Source organism: Urocampus carinirostris, chromosome 13, assembly GCF_059441175.1.
Source record: "Urocampus carinirostris isolate Australia breed hairy pipefish chromosome 13, RoL_Ucar_1.0, whole genome shotgun sequence".
NCBI classification, from domain to species: Eukaryota; Metazoa; Chordata; class Actinopteri; order Syngnathiformes; family Syngnathidae; genus Urocampus; species Urocampus carinirostris.
The window spans coordinates 8901732-8915752 of record NC_142361.1 but is presented as its reverse complement, the minus strand read 5'-3'; the positions used below and the strand labels follow the sequence as shown (position 1 = coordinate 8915752).

The 14021-nt window shown below is 35.8% G+C and overlaps 1 protein-coding gene across 1 annotated transcript in view; it reads right to left on the bottom strand.

Moving 5' to 3' along the window:
- Positions 1-14021, bottom strand: part of LOC148353674 (protocadherin-15-like) — a 350912-nt gene that overhangs the window by 277895 nt on the left and 58996 nt on the right. The window contains exons 3-4 of the mRNA XM_088350828.1: positions 8192-8206; positions 5493-5558 (exon numbers count right to left, since the gene is read on the bottom strand). Coding sequence (XP_088206954.1) covers positions 5493-5558; positions 8192-8206 — 81 coding nt within the window. The remainder of the gene's footprint in view (positions 1-5492; positions 5559-8191; positions 8207-14021) is intronic.

Below are 14021 nucleotides of genomic sequence, written 5' to 3'. Positions count from 1 at the left end.
TGGATTTTTAGGCATTGCACCACACTCTACCAATGTTATCCACTAAAGCAACATACAAGACCCCCTCTATAGTGCTAAAACCTTTATTTTGAATTTCTTTTTTTTAAGTACTGTGACAATTGAAGCGAGTATATTTGTATTCATAGCTCCAACTTGAGTTTGTTTAGTGTAAAGTTGCATTATTTCAAATGTTGAAATTAACAATTTCGCAATAAATTCAATCCCACGTATTGTGAATAAATGGGTTGTGCTAAGAAAATATCCGATTTTCATCCGAGATTATAATATGTAGGGTGGGTTACAAATGTAGGGGTAATGATTAAGCATAGTAGTGAAAAACAAAACAAAAGATTTGATGTTGAGATTTGTTATCTGATTTATCCCACTTGAGAACCTAAAATCTGGATATGGCTCCTGAGCTCAACTGAGTTTGACATGCCTGCTTTTAAGAGAAAGTAGCTTGCTAATTTTAACAACTATTTTGCGATGTGTAATTTCCATGACATTAAGAATTTTGTACCTTCTTGAATAACAAATTAGGTGAAGTTGAATCCACTTATTGTAGATACGTAGTGCCCCTTAATTTGATGCATTTGGTCCGGGAGGTATCAGTAGTCACTCCCAAACAATCGAATCTTGAGTTTTGTTCAAGAGAGAAGAGCAAAATTCCAAACTGATTCATCTTTTTACAGATGTATTCAAACCAGGCTTTAAGAGAGGTGCAGCCAAGGACGAACTCTTATTGTGCGCCATTTCCCCACTTTGGCTGGAACGGCAATGACGAGATGAAAGACGTTTAGGCGGATAATTACTTTGCTCAATTGAACCGTCTTGCTCTGTTTTACATTCCATTACGGAGGGAAGGGACGGAGGATCGTTTCCTCGCGCTCTGAGACGAATATAAAAGAACGTAGTAGTCTGATGGGAATGCGCTCCCAGGTAAATGAGCGCTTTATGAGATTATTAGTGGAAAGCCCACACTCGCATGCACTTGTGTACAGCGTCTGCACGGCTTTTGGACATTGGTTTGTCTGGTACAAACTCCCACTTACAATTGTACATCACTGCAATCGTAAATGTTTATTGCCATTGCCCTGAACCTATAGGCTGTTAGTTTTGCATTAACAAATGAAATGCTCCGGTTCTGTTTCGCCTTGAGTCAAGTATTTCTTTGAGTTAATTGTTTATGTAAGATCTTAAATTCATAAAACACCAGTCAAACTCACGCTCCAAAAAATAATTTTCTAAATCATATCTTTCAGTTTTAATTTCGCCCTATGTTACGGTCCGGAGCCTTCTCTCTGAAAACGCTGGTCTTCTAGTGATCCCAACAGCCAAGAAGAGATCCGCAGGTTCGAGAGCGTTCTCCATTCGGGCCCCGGTGCTTTGGAATGCTCTTTCCCCTGAGATTCGATCTGCAACCTCAGTGGAAATGTTTAAATCTAAGCTTAAAACACACTTCTACTCTATAGCATATGAATAACCTATATTTTATGTTGATAATATCTGTCTATTATTTGCCCTCATGTAGACTTTAGATGAGGGGATGGTGTCATAATGGTCTGCAGTTTGCAATAGTCTTTGATCTGTGCAGCCCTTTGAGACGCTATACCAGGGGTGGCGAACACGAGGCTCTAGAGCCACATGCGGCTCTTGGCCAATAAGAATGCGGCTCTTTGCCTTGTCATATTTTCTATATACTGTGGCTCTTTGCCTTGTTTAATGTTTAGTTTTTTTTTGTGTGTATTGAGGGTGGACACTTTCGTTGAAATCAACACAAGAACAATACTTGTTGTATTAAAAGGAGAGGAGTGTGTTATGGGAGATAATATGTCTTTGTTTGTGTGTGTCTGTTTGTCATGGCAGGTCAGTGCGTGGTGTGGCTCTTTGACTCTCACAGTTAAAAATTTCGGTTCTTTGTGTCAAACTTGTTCCCCACCCCTGCGCTATACAAATAAACATGACTTGACTTAATTTGACTTAAATTGTTTTGTCCATTTTATGTGTTATTTTTTTGTATTTACATTAATTCTCTGCTGTAAAATACAAATGTCATGTTTTCCAGACTATAATGCACACCTAAAATTAATTTCGCCACAAATTCAAAAGTGCACCTTATAACCCAAAAAGAGAGTTGGGGTTTGATCCCTTGATGACCAGGGTCGTAGGGGCACCCTTGTCTGTGGTGTGTCTTGGGCAAGTACAACCTGGTGGTACCCATCCCTTTCCAGGCAAACAATAGTAAAGTTATGTTTATTTGAATAGCCCTCTATCACAAGGAGTCTCAAAGGCAATACTGGAGGATAAAATTGGAAATACTTGTAGAATTAATTCATGTGCATTACTACAAGTGGTTTTACGCAATACTACTGTAATATTGCTGACCAAAGCCACAAAAACAAAGAGCCACTCTGACCAATAGATGTCTTTGAATTGTTCACTAAGCTCTTAAATTAGTGCAATAAAGCACAAAGAGGAATACAAAAAACAGATATGTGACCAAACCACACAATTCTCTATTTTATTTCACAATTTTCTTTTGAAAGGCCGAGCCTTTCAAATGGTTTTGGGTTTTTGGGGTTACCCTCAGCAGATAGGATAAATAAAATGATGGTATAAAAATTAAAATGCAAGTCTATATGAGCATAGCAAAGCGGGTGGGGCAATGGGTGGTTGCAAGAAGGAATCATAGAGATTGCATACCTATCAACATATACATTTTTTCTCATATTGTATGTTTTTTTGAACATTTCACATTGTGTATAACGTATAACAATTTTCATACATAAAAACAAAATAGAAATAAAAATACTGATTAAGTCTTTCCCAATTTGGCTCAAGTCTGGATTGTCTCGTCATTGGTAGCACACGAAAACATCCTTGTAGAGTAGATTGCTCTTATAGCGGTGGTATTCCTCGTAACCTGTCTTACTGTGATTATCATCGCCTAATCAAGAGGATTTGGAATCATTCATAATGGGAGCAATTGGCACATGTTGAGAGACTGTTATGATATGCAAGCACTTACTGTACACTTAAAATTAGAGTTACTGTAACTTTAAATGAATTTACACACAAAACATTGTTACAACACAATTATTTTTATTTTTTTTACTTGTAGTAGTTTGCATGCACAAACCGGATGAGCTGATGCAAGTAGTGAACAATCACGAGCGGTGAGTGGTATTGAGTGGTTTCTAGTGGTTGCCTTTGGGACTGCTTGTGAACTAAATTATTCTATGTATTGCTGGCAGGATTTCTTGTGTAAAGAGTCTCATATGGAGAGGTAGAATTGTGTGTTCTTTTAAACCTTTCCTTGTCATCTTTTTACATCAACAGCATAAACAAGCTTCTCCAACTGAACCCAACCGCTTATTAATCGCTGCTAATGCTAAGCCCTCCGGGACATATACAAAGACGCACACAAACACACACAAATACACACAGAAACACATCTATGCCATTTAGATATCAGCATTTGGCACAAACACTTAGCTCCTCTTCCTAAAAGTCCAACATCAAGTAAAATGATTGACGCGAAAATGGCCACTTGATTTAAATTGTTTCAGCAGGTTACATGGTCAAACCAAACAGGTCCACAACAAACTGCTATTCTTATTTCTAAATTAATCTGTCGAATGATATTGTGTCTTATTCATTGTATGTTACGAACGTCATATAATCTGTGCTCTGTGTTGTGCCTATAGCATATTTGACAATAAAGTACAAGCTGGGGTTGGTTTATCAATGAGTTGGATGAACTATAATGTTTATATTTTAATACAGTAATCTTTCTTTTATTGCAGAGGTTACTGTCCCAAACAAACCTGTGATCGGTGATATCCATGAAGTCGAAACAAATTGTTTTTTTTTTTACGATATTTATAAAATCAAATCAACTAATATACTCTGCAACTAAAGAACAAAACCTTTTTGCAACATTTTGTTTAACTAATTAATGTATTACATAATTGTTTTTTATTTTATATATGTTATTATACATATTTTTTTTTCCAAATAACTACTCACCAAATGACTCCCAACCAGATATTGCACATCAAATTGGTTTCAAAATGGACCGATGAGAATCTCATTTTAAGAATGTGGATACCAATGAACTGAACTGAAATCTGCACCATCAAAAAATAAATGCAGAGACTGTTTTGCCAATTAGAATGCAGGACACAACAAAAAATAAGAAGCAAAATAGTGAAAAGTAAACTGCGTTATAACGAGGAATTACTGTACAAAAATGTTTCATATAAGGTTGTAGAAAAAAAGGTAATTCAGGCTATGGTTTGACAGATAATAGGCAATTCTTTTATCATTTTCCAAAGTAAATGGGAAAATTGCTGGTGTCCAACCCCCAAATTGCAGTGTACTAAATAATTATTATAATTTTTGTTTGCATATTACATATTTTGCATTCAGTATTATATTTACCAAAACGTGATATTAATAATTATAGAAAACTGTAATTCAAGAATGGATAAAGATAATTTTCAGAATTTGAATGAAAAAATAAGCATTTAAGTACGCAATTTTAGGTTGGAAGTGGTTCTTAGACAATGTTATCACTTTTAAAAAAACTGCCAACAACAAAGTAGCGACCATTAATAACTAATTGTACAAATTTGGTACGCATATAAATGTTTAATAACAAATTAAAATTGCATGTTTTTTTTTAAATATTTTGTTTTCGTAGTCTTCATAGAAAATTTGCGTTTTGCACAACACGGTGACTGGGTGGTAAGCGCGCAGCGGAGGTCCAGGGTTCAATTCCAGCTACCACAACCACCCTGTGTAGAGTTTGCATATTCTCCCAGTACCTGCGAGAGTTTCCTCCAGGCACTGTGGTTTCCAAAAAAGGCATCTACACATGCGTGTAAAGTTGATTGGCTGGATTTGAATTGTCCTTAAGTGTGAATGATTGTGATAGTTGTCTGTCTCTTTGTGCCCTGCGACTAGCTGGCATCCAGTTCAGGGTGTCCCCTGCCCACTGCCAAAAGATGGCTGGAATGGGCTCCAACCCTAGTGATGATAAGCAGCACAGAAAATGGATGGATGTGCATTTTGTAATTTGCTATAAACTGGCATAGTAAACTACAGATGATGTTTAGTATTTGGTAGCTCCGAGGTTTCATTTCAGTGTCAACAATTTTTTAAATTTTAATCAACACAAAAGATGGACGAAATTTTGATCGTGGTCGGTGGAAATTTACAGTTGAAGATCTTACTTTGTGAATGTTTTATCCCAAATATATCCAAAGGAATAATTGTATTTAAAACAATTTCAAGTAATAGTCTACTTTGAGGTACAATTGTTTTATTTTCCAACGCTAGAAACAAACATTTGTTTTATTCTTGCTGCCATGATCTTAACATTACATAGCTGGACAAGCAAGTCAACAATCCAGATTTCCCGATCCCCAAAAATAGAAAACGTACCCAAGGGTATAACCCAATTAGAAATTAAACTCTTTGTTACTTACCGTTTGGACTCTCCTCGTCGATTGTCACTATAGTAGCAGGGGGCCCGGGCCTGGACAGCTTACACTCTACCAAAACAGGACAAAATCGGATTGTAGTAACAAAAAATAAATAAATACATAACAGATAAACAAGTTGTTATTCAAAAAGTGTTTTCAAATATACATGTAGGAGTAATAACAATGGTTTCCATATAATCGGTTTGGAAATACCAATGGTGTTAATTATTCTTAGAATAGAATAGAATAACCAGTAGTGCAGTACGCAGTGCATTCCATATGGTCTTTGAGAAAATACGTAAAGCATTTGGCTGATGCAAAATGTTAATTGAGTGCAGTACAAAATACACAAAAAGCAGGCTGCACAAGATGCAGATCTAAAGTTGTTGCTGCCCCAGCAGAAAGTATATATGTGTATGTTATGACATGCTCGTTTGTCTGTTAATGTTTATTTTTAATATAAAATACTTTTTACCACTAGGAGGCACTAAAATAATCAACGTTACTCTTTTATCAATGCCCCTGTAAGACATATACTTCAAACATGGGTGTTAACATGTAAAATACAAAAATTCCTAAAATCCAATAAAGGTTGTTTTTACAACTTATTTATTAATTGATTGTTTTTCTTTGTTTTGAAAAAAAAAATTGTGAACACGTTTGCCTCGTTTCTGAAATGGAATGGTGCACACCAGAAAATAAACTATCATTATTTTATTTTATATAATTGTACTTTTAACTAAATGTAATTTAAGATATTGATTGAATAATACAAATATTGTTCGTTAGATCCTTGCATTGTTGTAAACACGTGAGGTATGACCTTATAATAATACTGTCTTTATGTATGTATAATACTCTAGAATCCCCAAATTGGACAGAAATTTGAAAGTGCGCCTTATAATCCAGCGCAGAGCAGAAAATATGGTGGATCTGATCGGAAATACATAGTTACAATCAAATTATACTGCACACAATAACTGTTCTGCCTTTGACAAATATCTTCAGTGGTCTTTGAGTACCCTCTTGTGGTAAACATTTTAATGATTTATCTTACTGAAAAGAAACAAAAGAGAAGCGTATGACTTTGACGGCAGGTCAGACGCTAACTTTAGATCGCTTGTCGCGAATCCTCTTTTGTTGTTGCTCTGGACAACAATTGTTCCTCTGAAACGAATTATGATTACTTTAATGAAGATTTTTGTTTATGGTAACGTTTTGTACAAAACGACAACGCTTGTTTGCATTGTTGTAATACATGCCTTGGCTTAGCTTAGAATGTTTCTGTGTGTTTAGCAAGCTTTCGGGCCTTTTTGTTCTTTGTTTTTGGTTTTACGGCAACCTGAAATGGGTAATTGTTGAGGCCATTGTCTGAACAAGAAGCTACTAAAGGAAAACAAATCTGGTTATACTAGATATCGTTTACTAGCTGTCAAACTGCAAAAAAGGGGGACAACACAATGACCATTTTGATGTGGCTCATTGATACATTTTTTCTAATGCCCGCCTGTGGCGCCGAGCAATTAAAGGTAAGAGTGAGACACATGGAATATATGTGTAGAGGAAGTTTAATGTGACTTTGGGCTTTGTGCATTAATAAAAATAGCATTAACAGAGCCTCATCATGCAGAAGGTGTCAATCGAAAGGGGAGCGCTAACTACGATTTTGGTAATCATTTTCTGATATAACAGAAATAATGTGGCAAAACAAAAGGGATATAAGAAGCAACGCCCAACAAAGCAGAAATGTTCAAGGCGGACTCCTATTTATCCCTCCGCATTATCCTATGTTTTGGAGTCAATATTTTACACAGTTGGATTCTATGGATTTTCATTGATGTAATGAAACCATTTCGGTGAATGTTCAAAGAAGTTAAAGACGGCCAGGGGGCGTAATGGTGAGTTACCTTGAGTTTTAAGTTTCAGGTATCTTGTTTCTGACTTAAGAATATATTTTGAAATTGTCATCATAACTTAAATCCTAAGAGTTTAAGCGTTCCAATGATATGTGGCATGACGTATTTCAGTGATTGGTGACATTGTACAGACAACTAATTTACTGGGTGCAACTTTTAATTAGGTTCGCTGTATAGTCCGAATTTTACGGTATTTATTTGCAATTCAACCCTAGGTTTTACTGTAATCTTAATTTCATGTGCCTTATAGTCCAGTGCGCCTTATATATAAAAAACATTATTTTTTTGGGAGTGCACCTTATAGTCTGCTGCACCTTCTAGTGCAGAAAATATGGCACCTCTAATTTAAGGTACTGATTGAATAATAAAAAAGTTGTTTGTTAAACACACACATTACTGTCAACCTGGGAGGTTTGCCTGTATAATAATAATAACAACAACAATAGCAATCACAAAAACAATGATAATAATATAAACTGGCTTGCCATCCTAATTGGAGCAAAGCGGAAACAACACAAGTGGCAGCAGTTTTTTAAAGGAGGTGATCAGCGTGACAGTGACAGCAAACAAGCAAGGTGGTAAAAACCAGCAGGTAAAAAAAAACCCATATAGAGGTCACGCAGGACGAGATGCGACAAGCTCAGGGGACATAGGTAATGGAAGCGGCCACCAGATGGGGCGGCGGATAGGTATGCTGATGAAGCAGGGTGGAATAGCTTGTCTTTCAGTAGGGGCGGGGGAACACACCGATAGACGGGGGAGTACACTAAAACACAGCCCTCTTACCCTCGTACTGCCAGTCTGAAGAGATTAGCGGAGTCGGAGAGAAGCAGAGCAAGAAGGATGAAAAAAAGGCATGAAAGATTCGGCGAAGGGGGAGAAAAGATCATTATAAAGATGAGCAGTTGTTAAAGCACCACAAAAAGAGGCCAAACATTGAGGAGAAATGTATTATGAGGGGTGAGGGGACGTTTACTCCCACTGCCAGGCTGATGTTATCGAGACCGAGGTCGTGTTTTCCATGAAAATCAATTTAACCGGCGAGTAATTTACGCCGCCTTTGAGAGAGAAAGACAAGAGCGACTGCTAGCTGCTCTATTTTGCACAAAAAGAACCCAAGTTGATTGTGGGGGATGTTTGAAAAAAGTAAGGAAAATTTACACAGAGTTGTAAAAACGTTTTTTTTTTTTAACCGTTAATGCTTCCGTTCACTTAAACACATTCAAGCGTATTTATGGTTGTCCGCTTGAATTAAAAAAAGGACTTTGGTGTTTATCATTGACAGTAAGTGGGTCAACTTGGACACATATTTTGTCTCATTGTCATGAATTCAAAGGCACTACCCTCCTAGCCATTGATAAACTGAAACCTTATTCTGTGTTTAATATTTTATTAGAGGTTTCCAATGTTGAAAGAGCCATTTTGGAATATTGGACCCAAAACAACATAAACAACAAAGGAAACCGTGTGCTTGGAGTCACGAAAAATAAAAAAAACTTTAAAAGGAGGAAAAAACGCACTGCACATACTGTATATAACCGTATGTATCTATATCCATTGGAAAATGTTAAGAATGTTTGTCCTCCTTCAGTAACTATATCATTTTACATTATCAAACTTTTTTTTAAAATGAAAAGTAGTACCTTATTTTTGAATTTCCTTTTCAAAAACTAATTTGAAACAGCTTAAAGAAATTAAACTTTATTTCGAACATGAGAAAACAAAACAAATTTGGTCAAAGGAATAGGAAGAAGCATATGCTTATTTTATACTACCCCTTGCACTTACTTAATTTTGTCTCACAGCTAGATCTCCTGTGAATTTAAATATGACAATAATAATGATAATTTTAATAATGATAATACTCATGTTTATAACAATGCTAATGCTAATGATAATGCTAACAATAATAACAAACCAAATTGATTTTTCTTTTATATTTTGAGATATACAAAAGTTGAACAAAAATAAATCACACAAGGCAACGTAACAAAAGACAGAAGTTTCATTTAAGTAAATGCAGTTCAATCCTAAACAAAAATCAAGGTCTAATATGAGATTGAAAAGCCATTGTGCTACCCGAAAAATAATTCATTTATGGAAAGATTAAAAAGATAACATTTAACACTGTGTAATAATTGATAACTACATATCACTGTATTTTGTACTGATACAAAAAACGAGTGCTACAAAGCACAAGGAAGGTTAGCAACTACTGAGACTAAATTTAGCCAAACGGCACCTCTTTTCGTAAATTTTAATAGGCTAACAAAACTGTTCAGAGATGAAGTCAAGACTTTTAAAGACATTTTAATGCCTTTTTAAATCAGACTTAAGACTAAGTCGTCCAAAAAACACGATTGAAACAAACAAAACACAAAAAGAAAAATATTTCTTGCACACATTATACCTGCCATGGCTAAAAGCTGTGCCTTGTACACATTACTTGGCACAGCTTTTAGCCATGGCGAAAAACGTTCTTCGGATAGCCACTTCTCGTTAAGTTTACGCACTTTCCCATGGTCCAAAGTAAACATCTCTGTCTGAAGTTGCTATCTATATCATAAGTAGACCTAAGACATGCGTTTGCACTTAAAGGCCCGACTGAAACCACATCACCGTTTTGATAGTTCCCTGATTGTAGTCCCTCCACTTGATAAAGACAATTGATAAATGTTACATTAAATCTTTTTAGTTTACACAAATACAAATCTTATTAATGTGTTTCGAAAATTGGATTTAAGACGTTTTAATGCCAATTAAGGCCTTATTTCTAAAATAATGAATTCAATGCCGGGTAGCACAGCAGAACAGTGGTTAGCGCGTGTGCGGCACAGTTCTGAGGTCATGAGATCGAACTTTCCTGTGTGGAGTTTGCATGTTCTCCCCGTGCTTGCGTGGGTTCCCTCTGGGCATTCAGTTTTTTCCCACATCCCAAAAACATGAATGTCAGGTTATTTGGCCAGTCCAAATTGTCCCTAGGTGTGAATGAGTGAGCGAATTGGCTGTCCCTGTTTGCCCTGCGACTGGCTGGCAACCAATTCAGGGTGTCCCTTGCCTACTGCACAAAGACGGCTGGGATGGGCTCCAGCACCCCCGCAACCCTACTGAGGACAAGCGGTGCAGATAATGGATGGATGAATTCAATGCCAAAGACCTTTCAAGAACCTGCGGGAACCCTATGTTTTACTTTATAAAAACATCACGCGGTGACCAAATATGAATCAAAGTGTTTAAATATTTCCATCATAGAATAACAATATCAATGTAATTGGTTGTGTTGCATTTTTTTGTTTAATGTGTTAGCCTTAAGACAAAGAACTTACAGGAACTTTATGTAATATTTGACGACTCGATGAACTACGGAAACTAAAAGTGATCAAACCACACTATTGTTCTACTCGGTTTTTTTTGTGTGTTTTTTTTGTTTTTTTGCCCAGCCTTTCGCAAGGTTTTGTTTTTTTTGGGGTGCCATTAGCAGGAAGATGTCAGTCAAAAAAAAGAACAATTCACAGAAATTCTAAAGTGTTGCTGATAATATGGTGTGCCTTATAGACCGCAAATACAGTAAATAATGCATAATTACAATTGGTATGGTAACCGTTTATAAATGAATGAAGCTAGTTTAGTTGTGAAGGCAGATTTCTTGATATTTATGTTATAAAAATACATTTTTTCTTTCTTCTGATGTTTTTTTTTTTAAATTCAAACCTTGCTCTAACTGTTGTTTTAATTTCATGTGCCTTATAGTCCAGTGCGCCTTATTAATGAAACAAACAGCTCATGAAGGAATATTTTGAGAGTGCGCATTATAGTCCGTAAAATACAGGTATTGTATGCATATCGATTAAAACTGAGTGAATTAAAAGTTTCCAAATATATTTTATATAAATTCTGAATCGAAATCAAAATAGTTCAGGAAATACATATCAAAACCCAACCTTATCATTTATAAATGTGCTTTGGTGATCATTAGCCTTTTAAAGTTCGAATTGCACTTTTAAGGTATCCCATCTCTTGCAGCGTACCTTTCAACAGTTTCCTCTTACAGACCAGTGTCAGTAAAACCGCGTTAAGAGTCACTGGCTAAGGTTTCACACCAATCTGCCGTCGCGTGACACCTGTTGCAGGTACTGTCGCATAAAATATGAACACTAAATCAATTTTAATCAAAAATGCAATACCTCACCACCAAATGGCAATAAAATACAATCTAAAATGTTATTTTTCATGCATGATTGATTAAGTGAATCTAAATTCCATGTTAGGACACTCAATCCGCTGCCTTGCTTTAAAAAGCTACACTGTTAATACCTTGAGTGCACTCGGCACTACCCGGGCGAGAGCGCCGAAAATAATTAGGAAACCTGTTTCTGTCTGAGGAAATGAAAGCAGAAGCGTGATTCTAACGTAATAGGTGCAAATGGAAGCCACAAAGGAGATAACGGCCGGCGCGAGTGGAGGAATAAACAAGTGGCTCCGTCAAAGACTTCAGGATGCAAATCTGTCCTGAGAATAGTCTCAGCGAGACAGGATGAGTCCCATGGTGAGGTCTCACTGTGTATACGCACTAAGCAAATACTTTATATTTCCTTTTTTTTCTTCAAAGTTGTGTTTCATGATTACCTTTTTTTCAAACTAATTGAAAGTTTAGCTTTTATTTCAAAGTGCAGATTTTTTTTTTCATTTTGTTATGTCGTTTCTTTTTCAGGGATTCCGCTTTGCTTGAACTCTAAAATTACTTAGTATGAAATGTTAAACATTTAATTTAGTTAATCATTTCATAATTTCATTAAATGATACTTTTATATTTGAAAATAAATACAATATTGTCTTAACTCAGTCAGTGATTTCAGGAGCAAAAAAAAAACAAAAAAAAAACTATTGTTTTATTTTAAAAAAGAATAATTAAAAAAACTGTTCTGAAGGCTTGTGCACTGCTGATCAGTCAGGATCAAGCCTCTGGGAATTATTTCAGCATGACAAATCACCACTTAATGGCAGGAAGGGTGTAAATCAGATTGTTGTCCACACATCGAGGAGCCCCCATTTCTTTGTGTTTCTTTCTTTCCTTTATCCAGCAATTGAGAGTGCGTGGGCAGCCCCCGAGTGACCGAAATTTTGTGATCTTGTCACCAGAAAAATCGGGTGCTGAAAAATTATTGCAAAATTCAATAAAATAATAAAAATGCAATAAAATGTTATCTTGCAAGCAAGAAATATTGTGTTTATGGATAGCATAGTTTAGATTTCACTAATGCAAACAAACCCAGAAGGTAAAGTTTCGCTTGAATTTTTTTTTTCCACAAAACCTTTTTTCTTAGACGAGGGTTTTATAGAAACTTTGCAATGTTCAACTGTTGTTTACTCAACAATGGTAAAAGCTAGAAAAATATTTTTCCCCACTAAAAGATGAGGGTTGACGCTTTCTTTTGATGTGTCTTATGCCTCTATAGCTACAACACTATTTTTTCTGTAAGCCTTAAAAAATCAATTAAAATTGCAATCATTAGCTGGCACCCACACCCAATTTAGAGAAATGTGTGGCAATGAAAAGTTTAGTTCTGATAAGAATTTTTTTTAAAAACTAATACAGATTTTATTTGGAGTTTTGATCAAAAAATCACTTCGGTACACTAAAACTGTCGGTTGGATAATTTAAAACAAAATCTACTATTGAAGTAAAAAGATAAAATATAAAAATAATATAATAAAAATGAATTGTCAAGTCATTTTGTGCATATATAATAATTAAAACACCAATTAAAGTTACAATTAATACAATTGAAAGAGCCAAGAGAGACGGTTTAGATCCCCTAATTACTATCAATAGTTGATAAGTATGACATATATTTTAGCCAAGGCAAATGTGACATTAAATATTGAAGCATTTGTAGATGATTAGAGTGTCCTTTTATGAACAGATCCATATTCATGGACTTTTTCCTCTAACTATATGCCATTTAATGGTTGTCATTACAATATCTGATAATTTTGTTTTTACTGACAAAGTATTTGTAGATAGATTGATAAAGAGTCATGATGCTGCACGCTTGAGTTTTGCTTCTGTCGCTCTCTCTTTCCTTTCTCTTAATCTTTCTCTTTTGCTCAACCTTACCTTATTCGCCCAGTCACTTTCGGGCTCTATTTTGCTACTCACAGCTGTTGTCCCTTGTCCTGATGTGCCTGTAGTTTTTACTTATATCATCACTGGTCCTCTTCCATTCATTAGTACTTTGTCCCATTTGGTTCCTTTCTAGTTTGTTTTCTTACTTGTCACATTCAAAGCACCAATGTTACTGCGCTCTTGACATCCGGGTCTTTAAAGATCAACAGAGGAACTTTTGGACCGTCGGCTTTGCTGCTTGGACTCATTGGATCTCCATACCATTCGCCTGTCTATTTGGTAATGCTTGTTTGCCTCTGGTGCTCTGGACACTTTGGCCTCACTGGCTGCCACTCCTTGTGTCGAACATTGTCCTGGACTGTGCTTCTGCAATGAGCTTTTGCACCATTCAGAGAGAGTTCCTGGACTTTTTGGGGACTTTATTGCCAAAGCTGTGTAATGTAAATCGTAAGATAAATGAATACACACTTACAACTAATTGTATTTTTT